Source organism: Penicillium verrucosum, assembly GCF_028828655.1.
Source record: "Penicillium verrucosum strain IBT 35672 chromosome Unknown utg000001l_segment0_segment0, whole genome shotgun sequence".
In the NCBI taxonomy this organism is placed as follows: Eukaryota; Fungi; Ascomycota; class Eurotiomycetes; order Eurotiales; family Aspergillaceae; genus Penicillium; species Penicillium verrucosum.
This window is the reverse complement of record NW_026643210.1, coordinates 82,803-100,008: the sequence shown is the minus strand read 5'-3', so window position 1 is coordinate 100,008 and position 17,206 is coordinate 82,803. Positions and strand designations below refer to the sequence as shown.

At 48.5% G+C, this 17,206-nt stretch overlaps 7 protein-coding genes across 7 annotated transcripts; 4 read left to right on the top strand and 3 right to left on the bottom strand.

Moving 5' to 3' along the window:
- Nucleotides 1-120: 120 nt before the first annotated feature.
- Nucleotides 121-2,181, bottom strand: N7516_000013 (SAE2 C-terminal domain-containing protein; the record flags this gene model as incomplete). The annotated part of the gene is made up of 1 exon (XM_057212735.1): nucleotides 121-2,181. The coding sequence occupies one exon, from the start codon at nucleotides 2,179-2,181 to the stop codon at nucleotides 121-123; it is 2,061 nt and encodes a 686-aa protein (XP_057074618.1).
- A 321-nt stretch (nucleotides 2,182-2,502) lies between these two features.
- Nucleotides 2,503-6,225, top strand: N7516_000012 (uncharacterized protein; the record flags this gene model as incomplete). The annotated part of the gene is made up of 7 exons (XM_057212734.1): nucleotides 2,503-2,666; nucleotides 2,726-4,130; nucleotides 5,260-5,294; nucleotides 5,356-5,369; nucleotides 5,449-5,463; nucleotides 5,526-5,849; nucleotides 5,909-6,225. 7 exons carry the CDS (start codon nucleotides 2,503-2,505, stop codon nucleotides 6,016-6,018), a joined length of 2,067 nt encoding a protein of 688 aa, XP_057074617.1. The 3' UTR covers nucleotides 6,019-6,225.
- Nucleotides 6,226-6,442: 217 nt separating this feature from the next.
- Nucleotides 6,443-8,595, bottom strand: N7516_000011 (uncharacterized protein; the record flags this gene model as incomplete). Its single annotated transcript, XM_057212733.1, has 7 exons — nucleotides 6,443-6,643; nucleotides 6,721-7,477; nucleotides 7,536-7,827; nucleotides 7,878-8,028; nucleotides 8,097-8,127; nucleotides 8,180-8,189; nucleotides 8,244-8,595. 7 exons carry the CDS (start codon nucleotides 8,593-8,595, stop codon nucleotides 6,443-6,445), a joined length of 1,794 nt encoding a protein of 597 aa, XP_057074616.1.
- Nucleotides 8,596-8,921: 326 nt separating this feature from the next.
- On the top strand, nucleotides 8,922-9,939 carry N7516_000010 (uncharacterized protein; the record flags this gene model as incomplete). Its single annotated transcript, XM_057212732.1, has 4 exons — nucleotides 8,922-8,991; nucleotides 9,180-9,327; nucleotides 9,394-9,489; nucleotides 9,552-9,939. 4 exons carry the CDS (start codon nucleotides 8,922-8,924, stop codon nucleotides 9,937-9,939), a joined length of 702 nt encoding a protein of 233 aa, XP_057074615.1.
- Nucleotides 9,940-10,632: 693 nt separating this feature from the next.
- Nucleotides 10,633-12,875, top strand: N7516_000009 (uncharacterized protein; the record flags this gene model as incomplete). The annotated part of the gene is made up of 2 exons (XM_057212731.1): nucleotides 10,633-10,829; nucleotides 10,853-12,875. The coding sequence occupies 2 exons, from the start codon at nucleotides 10,633-10,635 to the stop codon at nucleotides 12,873-12,875; spliced, it is 2,220 nt and encodes a 739-aa protein (XP_057074614.1).
- Nucleotides 12,876-13,306: 431 nt separating this feature from the next.
- N7516_000008 (uncharacterized protein) lies at nucleotides 13,307-15,622 on the bottom strand (the record flags this gene model as incomplete). The annotated part of the gene is made up of 2 exons (XM_057212730.1): nucleotides 13,307-15,543; nucleotides 15,610-15,622. The coding sequence occupies 2 exons, from the start codon at nucleotides 15,620-15,622 to the stop codon at nucleotides 13,307-13,309; spliced, it is 2,250 nt and encodes a 749-aa protein (XP_057074613.1).
- A 424-nt stretch (nucleotides 15,623-16,046) lies between these two features.
- N7516_000007 (Rab family GTPase) lies at nucleotides 16,047-16,931 on the top strand (the record flags this gene model as incomplete). The annotated part of the gene is made up of 2 exons (XM_057212729.1): nucleotides 16,047-16,115; nucleotides 16,179-16,931. 2 exons carry the CDS (start codon nucleotides 16,047-16,049, stop codon nucleotides 16,929-16,931), a joined length of 822 nt encoding a protein of 273 aa, XP_057074612.1.
- Nucleotides 16,932-17,206: the final 275 nt, after the last annotated feature.

The following is a 17,206-nucleotide window of genomic DNA, read 5'->3' as shown; positions in this document are numbered from 1 at the left end:
CTTGGAGATCTATGCATGGCGATTGAACTGACGGTTTGTGATAACTTTTATGATGTGTTTCCAAACCATAGAATAATATCGAACAGGTCATACATAGACATAGGTAGAAATATGTAAATCTTATTCATCTGCCCATGTCCATAACCCCCCAGGGCGCATAGCCTCTCGATATCGCTCTTCCACTTTCTCACGCTCCAACCTCTTGGCAGCTTCAAGGTCCCCTTCCTCCTCCTGTGTATCCGGCATATCAGTCCGCCAGAAGCCAGGAGGGGATTGAGCCCGCTGATGAGTATGCCGATGTCGTCCATACTGGTTAGCCAGGGCCCTGGCTCTCGCTTCCACCAGGAGATTTTCACGCTCTTTGCCGCTCATGTTTCGAAGCAATTGTGTATCTTCACCGGCAAACTCTTCTAGAATTGCCTGGTCTTCTTTCTCTTGTTCTGCTCCAGATTTACCGGGGAGACCCCCAAGGCGGGCCATAGCCCGGAACCGATCCCCACAACATCCCGGGCGAGTACAACCTGATATGCATCTGCGGTCATCCTTTTTTCGGACAACTGCGTTATATGCGTAATCAAGCCCTTGGTTTCTAGCTGGGTTTATTTTGAAATGTCCCAGTCCAAGCCGACGAAGAGGTCTTGCCCTGAATGGTTCATCATCGGGGTCTATATCTGGGGCTATTTGACTTGACATCTTGGGTGTTGTTGGATCACTGTGCGGTGTATCGATTGCCCTTGTTGAGTCTGGGCCGGAGACCCCGTTCGAAAACTGAAGTGGCGATTTGGAAGGTACTGGTCGTTCTAAAAGATTTTCTAGACGTCCCTGTGCAAACGCACCATTTGTCATTGCCCCCGAAGGTCCAAGATTGACACCGGAGCCGATTTTCGAAGACGTCCGTAAGGATACCGCATCGTCACCATCTTCTGCCAGAGCTGGTATTGCGCGTCGCTCCAGATCTTGAAGGTGTTTTGTAGAACACCCCAGTGCAGATAGTGTGGCCCTGCGTGCGTTGCCATCAACTGGTTGGAGTATAGATGACTGTTGGGATGTCTTCTCGTCGATTGTGATTCGCTTTGAGTGACGTGTGTTATTTGTAACGTTCTCCGAATTCCAAGAGTCTGCATTATTAACACCCCGGTAGGGTTTCCGTTTGATTGGTGTGCGTATCCTGTCTCCTATCTCATCGAGATCTTGCGTGCTTACAGATGGCTGTTCACTGTTGTGCATTGAACTTTGGGCTGGACTCGAGGACGGGATCTCATTTTTGACAAGTGTAGGACGCTCCAACCTGATGACCGCCGGCTGGGTATGTTTGAGATGCCTGTCAGGAAGTGCTGTGGAAAGCCTCTGCCGAGTCTGCTGCTGGTGGGCATCGGAGAAGAGACATGTTGTATCAGAAGATTCCGAGGGTTCCATATCGGGTCTAGGAGAGCTAGACTGAGTGGAGGCCGACTCTGATGTTAGGCCATGAATTAGTCTTTGGCTATCATCTTCAACTTTTATATCTGCGTGCACATCATCTGCACGGGACCTTCGTTGTGACAACCGGATGGCCTTGGCAGGAGTATCTGGACAATCTTCTCTCGGACGTTTCTTTGAAAAGCCTTGGGCCTTCGAGTGTTCTTCGTCGACATCCTCAGGGGTGGGACTTTCCACTCTGCGGAATGTGACGGACTGGCCATTGATAACAAGCGAGAATTCTCCACGCTCTAATTGTTGATCCCATCGCCGTAACTTCTTTTTATGCTGCAACACCCGAGATTTGAGACCACTCCAAGTTTGAATGAATGTCTGTAAATTTGTATAAAGCGCGGTGTATTTGGCCTCAACCCTTTTCCGAGACTTCCGAGCAGTGCGGTGATCCTTATCATCCAGGACATCATCCCCCCACAGATTCTTCGGGTCAAATTCGGTCTCTAGATTGGCATATTCCCCGGGAAGTTCAAGATCCCGTGGATCAACTTCATATTGTTGCAGCTCATGCCGGAGTACTGCGATATCATGCTCAAGTTCTCGAATTCTGGTCTCTGACCGTCGCTGGGATTGACTGGCCATTGATTCTTTCATCTCTGCCTCTTTGGCGTGTGCATCAATATGGGATTTCATGTGTTTATAGGCATTGTCGAAGGAGGCCTCACAGGCACTTGCCACCGCAGCGTGGAGCTCCTTGACCACTTCCATTGTGAGAATCCTAGTGTACCATTGAGGGATATGACATGAATCATAAGAGAAGGAAAGCAAAGAGGAAAAAAAAAAAAAAAGCCTCCCCAAGTTGCAGACGTTCTAGTCAGCCAGAGTGATACAAACGCGACGCGTCGAGGCCAAATGGGTACACGTGAGCTTATCACTTGCTGATAAGAGTTTCCTGGTGGCTCGGGGTCGACTCCACCTGTAATTGTCCACTTTCAACCACTGTATTCTTCCGAGCATGCGGAATGATTCCTCCGATTGATTTAACTAGTCCCCTTGCAGGCCTCTCTTTTTGTTAAATCCCGAGACAGGATGTCTAAACGATGCAGAGACCACTGGGACTCCGATCTACCGCAAAAGCGGACCTGTACTCGGAACGATATTGGGCCTGTTGATCGTCTGTCTTGTTTGAGCAATGAGTTGCTCCTCCATATCCTTTCATTTTTACCAGTATCATCCCTTAACGTGTGTCAAAGGTATCTATACTCCTATTGTCGTCGGCCCTTGGGGGTTTTCGCTGACTTGCCACTTCAAGGTTATCACATCGCTTCCATGCTCTTGGTGGGGACTCTGAGATATGGAAAAGGCAATACTACTCGGAATGGGTGCGGCCCCGTGCCCGCCGCCTCGCAAATACTAGACGCACAACCCTTCCGGCCAAGACGGATTATACACCCAAGGTCGCAACATGGTTCGATCATGGGCACTTGGCACAGGAGGGCAATTGGAAACGGCAGTATCGGCTCCGGCATAATTGGTCCAAAGGGCTATGCCGGGTTACTGAGGTAGAGTTTCCTCAGCCGCCATGCCCTCCTACGCTGGTCAGATTTTGTGCTGGGATTGTCTTCACCGCGGATTCAGCACACGGGCTCCGGGCTTGGACCACAAGAGATTTAGCACGCTGCCTTGCAAGAACTCCTTTGTCGACTCCATCAGAATCATTACCTCTGACCCCAACCGCCTTGGCGGTCAGCCAGATCCAAGATAAGATCGAGATCTCAGTCGGACTGGGAAATGGTCACTTCAGCCTCTTCGTCTTAGATCTTCAAACGTCCAAGCTAGAGTTGCAGTCCTCTCATGTCGGCTGCAATGATTCTGCTATAACGACCATGGCCCTCTCGTCACCGTATTTAATGGTAGTATCCCAGCACAAAGTTTTGACCTTGTACAATCTGCACCCTGGTACCCATCGAGCAGGGGAAACTGCCGAGGCCTCGGGACCTCGCCAGGTTGCCTCCCTCAAGGCAGATAACATTGTTGCACCTATGACAGTATCTCTTAGAGTGTCGTCCTTTGAAATTGTGGCTACCGTTGTGTATAGCTTCTTCCACATTGGCTGTGGGTGGTCTCTAGGGATTCAAGAATTGCGTCTAGGCAGAGACGGGCAACAGCTTGATTCCCGACTGGCTACTACAGTGGATTCCCAATTTGGGGTGAGGCCACTTCAATCCAGAAAAAGGCGACACTCTGCAAGCGAGTCGGTCGAGCACCAACCTCGTATCGGCCCTGGGGCACCGTCTATCATACATCAACAACCGCCAACCTCCATGTCCTATTCCCATCCGTATTTGTTGACTTCTCATGCCGACAACACGTTGACTATGTACCTTGTGGTATCTACATTGGAATCTTTATTTGTCCAAGGCGGCCGGCGACTTTGGGGCCATACCTCTTCCGTATCTGCTGTTCACGTGACCAACCGCGGGAAAGCTGTCTCTGTAAGCTCTCGAGGGGATGAGATTCGAATATGGGAGTTAGAGATGGCGATATCATCCCTGGGTCGCAAATTCTTCGAGGAGAACGGTGTTCAGCTCAACGCTGGAAACAAGGATGGGGAGCCCGAGCCGGAGCTAGGACTAGGAACGATTTACCACAATTTGAACCGTGTAGATGTGGAATCCGAAGAATTGACCCTGCCTATCGGATTTGACGAAGAACGGGTATTTCTCCTTCGAGAAAAGACTGGGACACAACTACTTGAGTGTTACGACTTTACCTGACACAGAGAGAGAGATAAATATAAATATATATATAAATATAAATATATATATAAATATAAATATATATATAAATATAAATATATATATATATATAATATATATCTATATATCTATGCCCTAAGCCTAAATCTGTTGATGTGCATGTAGCACAAGGTACTCAACCTTGTGACTGAGGACCCTGGCAGGACAGGGGGTCCCCCTTAACTATATATATTATAAGATATATATAAGAGTCAAAGACCCTGAAATTTTGCTTCACTTCACTTCTGTTTTTTTTTTTTTTTCCCCTTCTATTCTCAAATCCATTACAATTACCAATTACAAATTGGGATACCTAAAAACCCTTCATCAAAATGGATATGAGGGGACAGACAAACAGGCATTTTCTGAATCCATGACTACTTCCATTATATAAACTGGAGAAAAAAAAAAAAAAATTAAACCAAGGAATTACCAGGTGAGAGAGAGATAGATGCCCCCCATCAAAATCTCTTGAATGGATGTGTCTCTCTCTCTCTCTCTCTCTTTTCAGGGCGGTCAGCTTTTGCGGGAAGATTTCTCCCCGCACTACGATGGACTTTTTTTGATTTTTGATTTTTTGAATTTTTTTTTTCGCAGACTCTTCTCTTCATTTTCTTCATTTTTACTTGACCTTTTTCATTTTTTTCGATTCCCTTTCTTTTTCTTATAAAACCTCCCCAATATTCCAAAATATGGACTTCCCCCTGCTGGACGTGGTGGCTGCTTCAACTGTATGTTCTTTTTTTTTTCTTCAACTGGAGTCAATTCGATATTCGATTCAAAAGTGTGAAATACGTCATATTCACTTTGAAACTTGTGTGGGAATTCGAAATGGAAGACTCTCTTGTGACTTCTATTGCGCAACCTGATACCTGATACCTGATACCTGATTTTGTATTTTTTTGGAATATTTTCTTTTTCTAACTAACGCTCTTCTTTTATAGGCGGCGAGGCCTCTCACCAGGTAAATACAACCTTTGCCTGACTTCCCTCTGAAAATTTGAACGAAAAAAGGAAAGGAGAGAGGCTTATCTGCCTTTTTGTATAGGCTAAGGACTGCCCTAAGAAGGGAAACCCTACTTGGTAAATTCTCCCTTTACCTTGGGATTTGTCAATTTAAAAAGCTAATCCAGTCTTCCAATAGCTACAACTGCAACGGTATGCTCATCTCAAAAATTGTCCATTAGACATTTGGATGGGTTATAAGAACTTTGCTAATCAAGTCACACAATTACAGGCCAAGGTCACTTGAGTAAGTTGAAGTTGAAGCTCGCAGACTCTGGACTACACTAACATTTCACCCCCCAAAAAAAGGCCGTGAATGTCAGGAACCTGCCAAGGAGAAGTCATGCTACCGTTGCGGCCAGACCGGACACCTTTCTCGCGAATGCCCCCAGGGTGGCGACAGCAACTACAGCGGTGGTGGTTCCCAAGAGTGCTACAAGTGCGGACAGGTCGGCCACATTGCACGCAACTGTTCTCAGGGTGGTAACTACGGCGGTGGATACAGCGCTGGCGGATACGGTGGTGGTTTCGGTGGTCCTGGTGGTGCCGGTGGTCGTCAACAGACCTGCTACTCCTGCGGTGGCTTCGGCCACATGGCCCGTGACTGCACTCAGGGTCAGAAGTGCTACAACTGTCAGTGATCTTGGGTGTCCTCTCGTTTTGTCTGGAATCTGCTACTAACTCATGATTAGGCGGCGAAGTCGGTCATGTCTCTCGCGACTGCCCCACTGAGGCCAAGGGTGAGCGCATGTGCTACAAGTGCAAGCAGCCCGGGCACGTTCAGTCCGCTTGCCCTAACTAAGGTGCCCATTGCCCATTGCCTGCATTGCTCTTTTGGTCAACATCTTTCTACAGTTTCCATGGGATTGGACGACATTTTTCATGCATGCACGAAACGAATTTCTCTTTTTTTTCTCCTGAAAATGTATGACTAGAGATCAACAACTGACAAGGTTGACATGATCTAACTTTTGATGCCTCTTACCTAGGTTGTTTGGTAATTTTCCTGGGGTTTTTGATAACGCGTATAATGTGAAGTACATATATGTAGGGAAAGCCTGGCAAATACCCATACGAGTAATTGCACGTTTTAAATTCTCTCAGCCTATCTCGTGTCGACGCATTTGCTATGTAGCCCAACTCCATTCTGATTCCTTGTTTTATAAAAGGCATATCACACATTCGCCTCCCAGAGAGTTGAAATTTGCATAGCGCTCGTAGCTTGATTACGAACTGCAGCTGCACATCATAGCCCTCTTGTACTTGGGGACATCCCCACAGAAACGCTCTTCCTCTTCTTTGTGGAGATCCCATCCATCGTTGAACGGGTTCAGAGACATATGCATGATCCGGCCAAGAATATCTCGGTCTCCTTTGCGCTCCACACGTTCGATGAGCTCGTCGAGAATCCACCCTCGAGGCACAAACTATCAATGGGTTAGTCACCGGATTTTTTAAAAAAAGGAAAAAAGAAAAAAAGAAAGGAATTCGAACAGGTACTTACATTCGGGTTGACCGATTTCATGGCCTTTTGTCTTTCCTCGTCGTTTGTGGGGTCCCAGTCCTCTAGGACGCGAAGCCGCCAACTATCCAGCCATTTCGCAATGCGATCTCTAGCTGTAGCCTCGGTATATCCAATCCCACCGAAACCTTCAGCGTGGAAGAAGACCGAGGCCGCTTCCCTTCGGCCTTCTTCGGTATCTAGGTTAGACAGTGGCATCCCCGAAAGCCGGCGGAAGAAGTGGTTGAAGTCCAGTTCGAGTGCTTCAAGTGTGTCCAGCATCTCTGAAAAAAGATTTTGGAAGTCTGACTCGGCCTGTGTTTTCAGTCCTAGCCTTTGGCCCATCAAGCGCTTGTATTCGTTTAGGAATACTGCTTTGAACTCCTCGCCCACACGCTCAATAATCTTCTCCGCGCGCTTGACGAGTTCCGGTTCAAACTCCTCTGTCACCCCATCGTTGACGAAGCTCTCATCGTCAACCCGGTTTCCAGCCCCGATCAGCTCGCCTAGTGACTCCCCGAGCCGGACAAGATTCCACCAGATAATGCTGGGTTGGTTGCGATAGGCGTATCGCAGCATGTGGTCGTCATGGTTCGGGGTGTACTGGGGATCAAAGTTGTCCATGAACGCAAACGGGCCGTAGTCTAGCGACAAGCCATAAATGGATGTGTTGTCAGTATTCAGCACGCCATTCATGAAGCCGTAGGCCTGCCACGCGGCCACTGTCGTGGCATTGCGGCGGGCGATTTCTCGATACAGTCTAGCAAATCGATTTTCTTGTACATCCTGGTGTTCTTGTACTTGATCGCCAGGAATACCCCTTTTGGGGATTATCGATTTGCGTGGAAGACTGCTGGTCCCGCAGCGATACAATTTCGGGAAGGGATTCCCATCCACCAAAGACGTCTTCTGCAACATATGTCGCAAGCTTTCTGATCAGCTCGCGATCTCCGCGAACGCGAAGAAGATCAAAGGTGCCGATTCTTAGCCAACTCTCAGCAAACCGGGCAACGATTGCTCCTGGCTCAAGACGCTCTCGCAGTACCCTGGCATTAGGAACCAACGTGAGTGAGAGTGCCCGAGTGGTTGGTATACCGAGGGCAGAGAGTGCTAGAAATCTTTCAGTGGTCTGTCCTCGGGTTTCATATAGGGTTTCTTACCTTCTGAGACCACATATTCACGGATACTTGACCGGAGGACAGCTTTGCCATCTGCGAAACGCGAATAGGGTGTTTTGCCTGCTCCTTTCAGTTGCAGCTCATACCGCGTATTTGTCTCCGGGTTGGCACATTCGAAGAGACTGATTGCACGCTAATTTTCCGGTCATTAGTATATCTAGGGAGCCGAGGATTTGGTTGCATGTTAACTTATTAACTCACCCCGTCTCCAAGTTGTCCGGCCCATGAACCGCTACATGTTGTCAGCCGTTAACATTACACCCCTAGCTCCTTTCGTAACTTACAATTGCCACCCTGTTCATGTTAGTCTCTTTTGCATTTCTCATGCATGACGATGTTGATACTCACCTCCATAACACTGTGCCCATGGGTAGATTCCACCCTGTTCCTCGTTCCACCAAATTTCATTCCCGGCGACCAGTGCCTTAAATTGTGATGTTTGTTCCTCGTTTGGTTTCAATCCCAAGTCTTTCATCGCTTTCAAACTGACTCCCAGTAGTTCTGGGTCATCGGTCTGCTCTGGGCGAATGTATGTGAACAAAGCTCCTTTGACCATGCGAGGCCCTAAAGTTTCCCTTGGAGCCTTATGCGAGGATTCCGGTGTTTCAAAAGCCGGATCGGAGGGCAATTTAGAAGTGAAAACATGTGATTTCGGTAATTCAGCCAGAGAGACCCCGGCAGTTGAAAGATGTGATACCATTTTGTTTAAACGATTCCGAACCGACAGTGGCCGAAAGCTGCGTGGAAACATATACCAATTTCTTGAACACGCAAGCACGCGGAAGTTCATAGAGAGAGACCTAAAGTAATGCAATATGAATTCAAGTGAAGGTTCTAAAAGTATTGACGAGGAAGTATGGAGACGGAGCTCCTAGGATTTAGAAATGACATAATTTCCCCATTATTAATCATTGCCCAGGCCCGCGCGGGCCACGGGGGCAGATGAAGGTCGAAGTTATCGACTTCCACCTTTCATCTTCCTACAGTATAAGTATATTTTTGCCCTTTTTGAAATAGATTGGAATCATGGCAAACCATATTGCATCTATTCCTACATTGGACATTGGACCTCAATCATGGTATCTCGATCCCTATCGTGAGTAAATACCGTCGTTACCCCCACGTAATACGGGCAAAGTTCTCTAAAACATCTAGGTTGGGTATGGCACTGGCACAGCATGGTTTAAGAGGTCCGACACCGGTATAAATCGTGAATTGGTCGAATCAATCAAGACGGCAACGAAAATAGGGTATCGCCATCTCGATGGCGCTGAAGTCTACCAGACCGAGGAGGAACTAGGACAGGCATCAAAGAGAGCGGGGTGTCTCGAGAGAAGCTCATCGTGGCAACCAAGGTCATCACCAATATCGCCGATATTCCTCAGGCCATTGATACCAGTCTCAAGAAGCTCCAGCTTGACTATGTGGACCTGTAAGTGAATTCCAACGTGGTGTGAGGGATGGCTCGCTCGGGAACCGCTGTTGACGATTGGAGCAGGTACTTGATCCATTCTCCATTCTTCACAAAGTCAAAGGAAGAGCTTCAAGCTGCCTGGGCCGCTATGGAGCAATTAAAGGCATCTGGGAAGGCCCGGTCGATTGGCGTGTCCAATTTCCTCCAAAATGACTTGGAGACAATTCTCGAAACCGCTAAAGTGGTACATCTGTGAATCAGATTGAATTTCATCCTTACCTTCAACATGGCAATCTTGTTCCCTACCAAGAGAGTAAAGGTATCAAGACTGTTAGTTATGGTGGTCTCACTCCTGCCACCCGGGCTCAGGGTGGGCCATTGGACCCTCTGCTCTCTTCCTTGGCCACCAAATATGCAGTCAGCCAGTCCGAGATCTTGTTACACTGGACCATTGACCGTGGCTGTGTGTCTATTACCACCAGTGGCAAAGAATCCCGCCTAAGCAGCTATTTACGCACATTTACGTTCAAACTGACACCTCAAGAGGTTGACGAGATCTCTACGATAGGCGAGCAGCACCATTACCGTGCATTCTGGCGTGAGAAGTTTGCAGAGGATGATCGTTCCTGAATGTTGAGGCTTCAGGAACAAAGCTGGCATATTTTATAGATTCATTCCCTACCTAGGTAATATCGTATCAAGATGGCAAAAGCACATACATCCTACATGTACATACATGTAACTATGTACACATAACTAATTATGTATAGTTATAAAGGATCTTCAAATGTTCATCAATGGGATAACTACGTATACTCTTGTACCTTATACTCTTGTATTGTATGTAATGAACTGGTACGGTAACGATAAGCCGATAAGCAACAGGAACCGTAACCGACCTAACGTAACCTTTCTCCAATTCATCTGTCTCTTTCATTCTATCCGGGGACATTTCCCATCTCTCGCTCCTTCATGGAAAGAGGTCACCCTCTCATTGTGACACATCCCACTTTTTCTTTGTTACCTCGACTGCGTTTATTTCTACCTCCCAATTGCGCGGCTTCGAAGTCCCAGGGTTATGGGAACACCCCCCCACGCGCGATAGTGATAGGATGCCCTGATTATTCGGCACCTGAACAAGGCCGGATCTTGTACACCCAATATCCTTCACTTGGCTCAATGCGTTGAGTATCATCAGGCAACTTGCCATACCGACTCGAGAAACAGGACTAGGTGATAGACTTGGGCCCGAATTGTGCTCGAAGCGCGTATGATACCAGCATCTCTTGTGGAAGAACAAATCGCGAACCCCCGCGCACTGCGATGTCGGTGAACGAGAACCGCCATTCCCAAACCACGACAACCCCCCGAGCTGCGAGTTCCCCGACGTCGGACCGTGAAGTGCTTGACCAACGATTGCAACGCCTCTCCGACAACGTCCTCCCCCCGTTCCATATTTGCTCACATTTCCGACCAAAACACCGTTTAACCTGGGGAACCGGTCCGCCAACAATTGGGCTGTAGGGCATGACAGACCCTTTAGCTTGGAGGAGCAGCAACTACAATATATGACCTTCTTGACACACCACGACACAGACTCATTGCTTCTAGCCGTTGGGGACTGGTCAGACGAAACGGGGCGCATGATGGCCGATCGATCGACAGTCCCAAGCGCTGGAGAAACTTCAAGAGAAACCGTGGCCAAAAAGAAAATTAGTCTCAAGGACTACAAGACTCAGAAGACCAGTGTCGCTGTCGCACCCCCCATTGGCCTCGAAGCAGGTAGCCGAGGCGCGTCAAGCTCCGCCAAGTCCGAAGAAAGACGGCAGATGACATCTTCGGAGCCTCTCAAGAATACTGACAAGACTAAAATGCCTCGACTACCGCCGAAGTCACATGTGCGTCTCTCTCCCGAAAGAGCGGGCCAGAAACGGCCATCTGGGTCGGAACCTGAATTCTCTAACCCCTCAGCGACTAAGAAGTCCGAAGCACATCTCACAAAGAAACTGCGACTATCTCCCGAGAAAGAGACACGCCGAGCGCCCAGCCCTGCCAAATCGCATTCCCCCAAGCTGCCCGCACTTCTTTCGCCTACTCTCCCACCGACATCGGGTGGCCCCAGACTTCCGCGCTTGCTATCTCCTACCCTCCCTCCAGACATCGAAAAGGAGTTGGCCCGTCTTGAGGACAGTTCACCGCCTCGCAATAGTCGGGTAGGAAAGGGATTGCCTGCCAAAGAATCCAATACCCACGAACATTCAAGAGACCACGCTCGTGCCGACCCACAAAGGACGCAGCTTCTTACCAAACTGCGATATGGAAGAGCGAACCGAAAGCGTGTTGAAGCTTTGCTTAAATTTTCTGGTAAAAGGAGAGCGCATCTGTCGGATTCGCCGGTCAGCCAGGATACCGATCGTGATGATATCTCCCATTTCAGGAAGAAGGGAGGAGATACTGGTTCGACTCGTGGGCACACATCGGGGGATCCGAAGGGCAAGAAAAATGAGACTGGTGAAGCCCTTGGCCCTCAATATGGTCGCTCAAAGGAGCCGAGAAGCTTCCCCGAAAAGCCTCGAACGCCGGTTCCTCAGCCACACTTGACCTCTCATTCAATCGCCCATGATAAACCCAAAGCAGCTTCCATCACTCCGGTGAAAGACCCGAGAGACCTAAAACCTCCTACATCTCGTCGGCACGATGTCGGAGAGAATGATGGCAAAACTCCTTATACCTCCAACAAGCGTCACTCGGTCGATCCCGGGTCAATCATGAAAACTTCTCCGACACAGGCGGATGGTCGTACGCGCAATGAGCGACAGGTATGGTGGGATGAGTGGCAAAAGTTTGCGAGCATCGGTCGTGAATTGAAACATGCCGCAGAGCGGCATACGTCGAAAACCGGGACCTCGGTCACTGACGAAAAGCTAGCTGTTGTGACTGCAATCGAAGCGTTGTTGTCCTTTATTATGGCGTTCGTAGCGAACGACCAGGCCAAGGCGTCATCACGCCAGGTCGGGGATTCCTCAACATGGCTGTCTATTGTGCCATACTGGCGTGTAGTCAGGAAGAACAGTGTACCATATCCGGCATTGAACAGTCTCTGTTTGCTCCTTGGGGCTGTCTCCTTCACTGCCATTCACACCCTCGATCTTGAACGCCTCGCGATAAGCCCAATTCCTGGAGAGCACACCCCGGTTCCCACGCCTGGGAGTGACGGACACACAGCCCTCTTGGATGAGAACAGGAAAAGCAGAAAGGAATTTTCAGATTTGAAGGCTCGTCTTCCTGAGTGCTACAAGGAGTCCCAGAGACTATGGATAGAGGGCACCCGGGGTCTGTCCGAAGATGTCCTTGGCCGTGAGTTCCCCACGATCTGGTCCCAGCGATCTCGAAATTACTCAGAACGAGGCCGATCATCTCTCAAGGCTGGTGACTATGCTGGAAGCTATTTCCTACCACTTGGTAGCACTACACCACCGATGGAAGTGGTTCGGTTTGGCTGGTCCCTACTAAAAGAATGGTGCTCGAATGAACGAGTGGAATGGAATGGACGGCTCGGTCTCTAATTCATCATTCATATTTGTTATCATTCATACTTGTCTCCTTATTTTCTTGTTCTTCCGTCGCTCGGAATATGCTTCATCTGGCGTCTCAGGGGAGGGCCTTAGCTTTTTTGTTTCATGTTTTTCTTTTCTTTTCCCACAGGTCATTTGCCTTTCCCTTCATACTATTTTCTCATGATACCACGAGCCCTGGATTTTCATGTAGCTATTTGCAATTCGAATATACCATGGGGGATGCAAAATAATACATTATGTTCTCAGAGAGCTGCTTTGGCATCACTTGCCTCCGAAATGTAAATGCAGGATATATTTGCTTGTCAAGTCAAGAATTTCGCTAAAGGATATGGAAATATTATAACCGCTCAATCGTACAAAAGAAATGGTGCATAAGTTAGGGACTTATAAGATGAAGAAAGACAAATCTCCCTCTCCCGCTAGACCTCTTGATATTCATGTCCGAAGCGAGGCTGCGAGTCACCAAAGAGCCAACCAGCCTCACGGCAATACCGGGCTTCTCTGCCGTAAATACCGACTTCGCTTGCCCAGCAAATGACCGCTGCATCGACGATATCTGCGATCACACCTTCCATTGCACCCAGTGTGGTCCAGCCAATTGTTCCAGCAATGAGGCCGACGACATAGGCATAAAGACTGCCACGAATGGTGCCACCGGACGCAGAGGTTGTCAGGCTCCGAGCAGTGGTGACCCAACCACCAAATCCTAAGGCCAAGGACATCATGAATCGCGCAGCGTAGAGGATCAACTTGGACAGTTGATATGATAGTAAAGACCCGGAGTTCCCAGGGTATCGAGAATAGGAACGGGGGTGTAAAGAGGTTGAGGCCGCCGATGGTGCAAGAATTGTCATTTGGCTCAACCCCCGGGAGGAAGCGGAAAGGGGCTGCGAATGAATCGCTGCATAAGTGAGAGAAAGAGGATTGGTCAAGTAAGTAATTGGGGTAGGGACGAGTGAATAGGCGAACAGACTGAGCAATGAAGAGATGTGACGTGGTAATAAGAGAAGAGGAACTCGAACCAGTAGGCCCAGTAGTCTAGACAAAGAGATCGTGCCGAAGAGAGTTGTGGCGGCGTGAACGATGGCTGCCTGAATAATTTGCCTCGAGGTGGGGGCAGGTGTGGCTAAACGATGGAAATACCACTGGCTCACTGTTGCAGCAGTGACGGCACGCTGGATGCCTGCAATGATACCGATCGACCATAGATAAACAACAACGAAGTAGATGCCGAGCCACCAGCTACCCACGTCAATAATGAACGATTTTGAGCCAACGAGATGACCGCCCAAGAAAACGCGAGTGAACATCAGCATCCAGATCCATGTCCAGGAAACAACACAGACCAAGGCACCCAGACCAAGAGCAAGAAGCTCGGGATTGGCAGCCAAGATTCGACAGGCAAACTCAAGAATGCCTATGGCCTTCCCTATAGACTGACGGCCACGCACAACATTGTAGATCCATATGGTAGCTGTGAGAAACGGGATAGCAGAGCCCCATCTCATCGCCTTGTCTTGGACGCTCATCCCATGCCATGGTCCCTTGAAACTTGAGATGAAAGGATATAAGGAGAAAGAGTATAAGATAATGGGAACGGCGACTAGAATCACATGGACCAGAAGTCGCACATAGGATCGAAGTAAAGCCAACCACAGAAGGGACACAAGAATCGATACAATAGTATATATCCCGAGGAGGAAGAAAGATCCATGGACAGTCATGTATATTGTATCACCCCATCTTGATTTGTCCCCAGATGGTGTAGATGTGTTGAGCCACACAAGAAATGCAGAAGCAAACAATCCCGCGAGAGATATCAAAAACAACTGGCCCCAAAAGGCATCGTGCACTGTGTTTTCCGAGGCTAGCGGTGAGACCGATGTTGGGAATGAGCTTGCTGAGCTGGGCGGCCGTCGAGCATCTTGCGATAAAAGCTCAGTCTGCTCTACAGTAGGTCCATGCTGGTTGTGACCAGAAGGGTCCTTCAGTAGTCCTCGTTCTTGGAATCGCTGGACAGGTGGATCGTTGGTACTGGGACTAGATAACGCCTGGTCATTGTCACGATCGGTCCGTAAAGAATCCTCCAGACCGACATCAACCAGATGACCTCGAACTTTGCTACTGCTTGGGTTGGATAGAGATGTCGGTCCATTCTCTGGGGCTTCCGCCACAGACTCGATAGGAAAAGGACGAGCGCTAAAAACACCTTCTTCTCCCCGCCATGAGCTCTTGATGCCTTTACCAGGACGATCATCATATGGTGAACTTTGCTCCTCGAAACCTGAACGTTCTGAATCGTCAAGTTCCGAAGATTCCTTCAAGTTGCTGTCGCCAAAATGCCGTCTTGATCGTTGGAGTGCATAAAAATCAGCGATTTCTCGCTCACGTTCTGTTTCGTCATCCTCCTCTCGGAATTCATCAGTGGCACTGAAGAATAGGGGAGCTTGTTGAACGGAGCCGCGGGAGGCAAAAGGAAATTGAGATGTTTGGGATACACTTGGTCGATAGGGATCGCTAGGTCGTAAGAAGGAGCGTGATGAGGGGTGTCGAGGGTTGCCTTGGTGTTGACTAGGGCGGCTACGACCCGTTCTTTGAATCTCATCTGGGCGAGAGGTTACTCGTGATTGTGACTGAGCAAGGAATCGTGAGGCATCTAAGGTGAAGGCAAAGTGTTAGCCATGTATAGTTATTTAATACTTGGAGATCTTCCAGTTCCTACATTCAGAGAACATGGTCCGTTATCGCAATCAAGGAAGTACGGTGAGTGGGACAGGACCAGTGATAAATCACTAAAGGGAATATAGTGAGGAAATCAAGTACGGTGAGATAGATATTAGAGAGTAAAAGGCTGGGAGGGGGAGAGAGAGAGAGAGAGGAAGAACTTTGAATTTAGTTGGAGATATGTCAAATCTAGGAGAACTGGGGATAGAAGAGAGATAGAAGAGAGAGAAAAAAGGTAGTGAAAGGGCTATATGTGTTGTAGGGTCACGCAGGTTGATGAAAGCGTCATATGGGCACGTCAGGCTTGATAGATGACTCAGCTGATAACGGGGGGGATATCTCCAAACGTATATTGTACCTACATCGTAGCTTAAAGCTATCCTTTGCTTTCTTTTCTCATATCTGATTCTTGAATTGGAAATTTCTACTCTCTCCATGTCACAGCCATGGGATTATATTGCTAAGCTTGTCTGCATTGGTGACTCTGGCACTGGCAAGTCCAGCGTAAGTGCCATATCCATCGGTCTTTGACCTTGTGCCTCACGTTAACCGTAACCCAAACAATAGCTCACCGTCCGACTTTGTGAAGGCCGCTTTTCCCCATCTCATGATGTGACCATTGGAGTCGAGTTCGGATCGCGAATTGTGCCAGTTGGTCCTCCAGCTTCATTAGAGTTAGGACTTGATGAGCCTTCTCCCGGATCGTCAGGTGATACATTTCCAGAAGCATCTACCACCTCCGGGCTCCCTACCCCTCCACGAAAACCACAAGGTTCTCCCAATCAGAAACGCATGAAACTCTCCCTGTGGGATACTGCTGGACAAGAGACATACAAGTCTATCACCCGCTCTTACTTCCGGGGCGCCTCTGGCGCTCTCCTAGTATTTGATATATCCAGGCACTCGACCTTTATATCCTGCACCCAGTGGCTACAGGATCTACGGCATATTGCAGAAGATGGTATCGTTGTCATCTTGGTCGGTAATAAGACTGATCTGACGGGGGCCAGTTCTGGATCAAATCAAAGGCAGGTCACCCAGGAGGAGGCGGAAGAATGGTGTCGCATGAATAATGTGGTTCGCTATGTTGAAACGAGCGCCAAGTCTGGAGATGGTGTGGAACGAGCATTCCTGGAGGTTGCTGAGAGAATCTATCGTAACATCGAAACGGGAAAATACGACCTCAATGATCGGCGGAGCGGCGTGAAAGGATTCGGAGCCTCAGGAGGGGCAAACAACGGAGTGCCTAGAACTGTCACATTGGGGATGGATGATGCTATGCGCAGAGGTGGCAACGGTTGGACCGGAGGGTGTTGCTAAATTCGCAGTCCGTAATAATAAATACTTAACTATGTAGTCAGTGGCACATAGCCGCCGACGCATCTTCATATTCCACTAAATCGGTACCAGGCACCAAACGTGACTATGACTGTTGGAATGAGAACTGAACTATCTCTAATAACATTGCATTTTTCTTTACAAGTACAGAAAATAAACTGAAATTATTCGTGTTGATCTAAGGTCCAGTTTTGAGGTGGTCAACACGAGTTAACAAGCAGAGAGGACAAGAACACGTCACGAAGCTCATCAAGCGA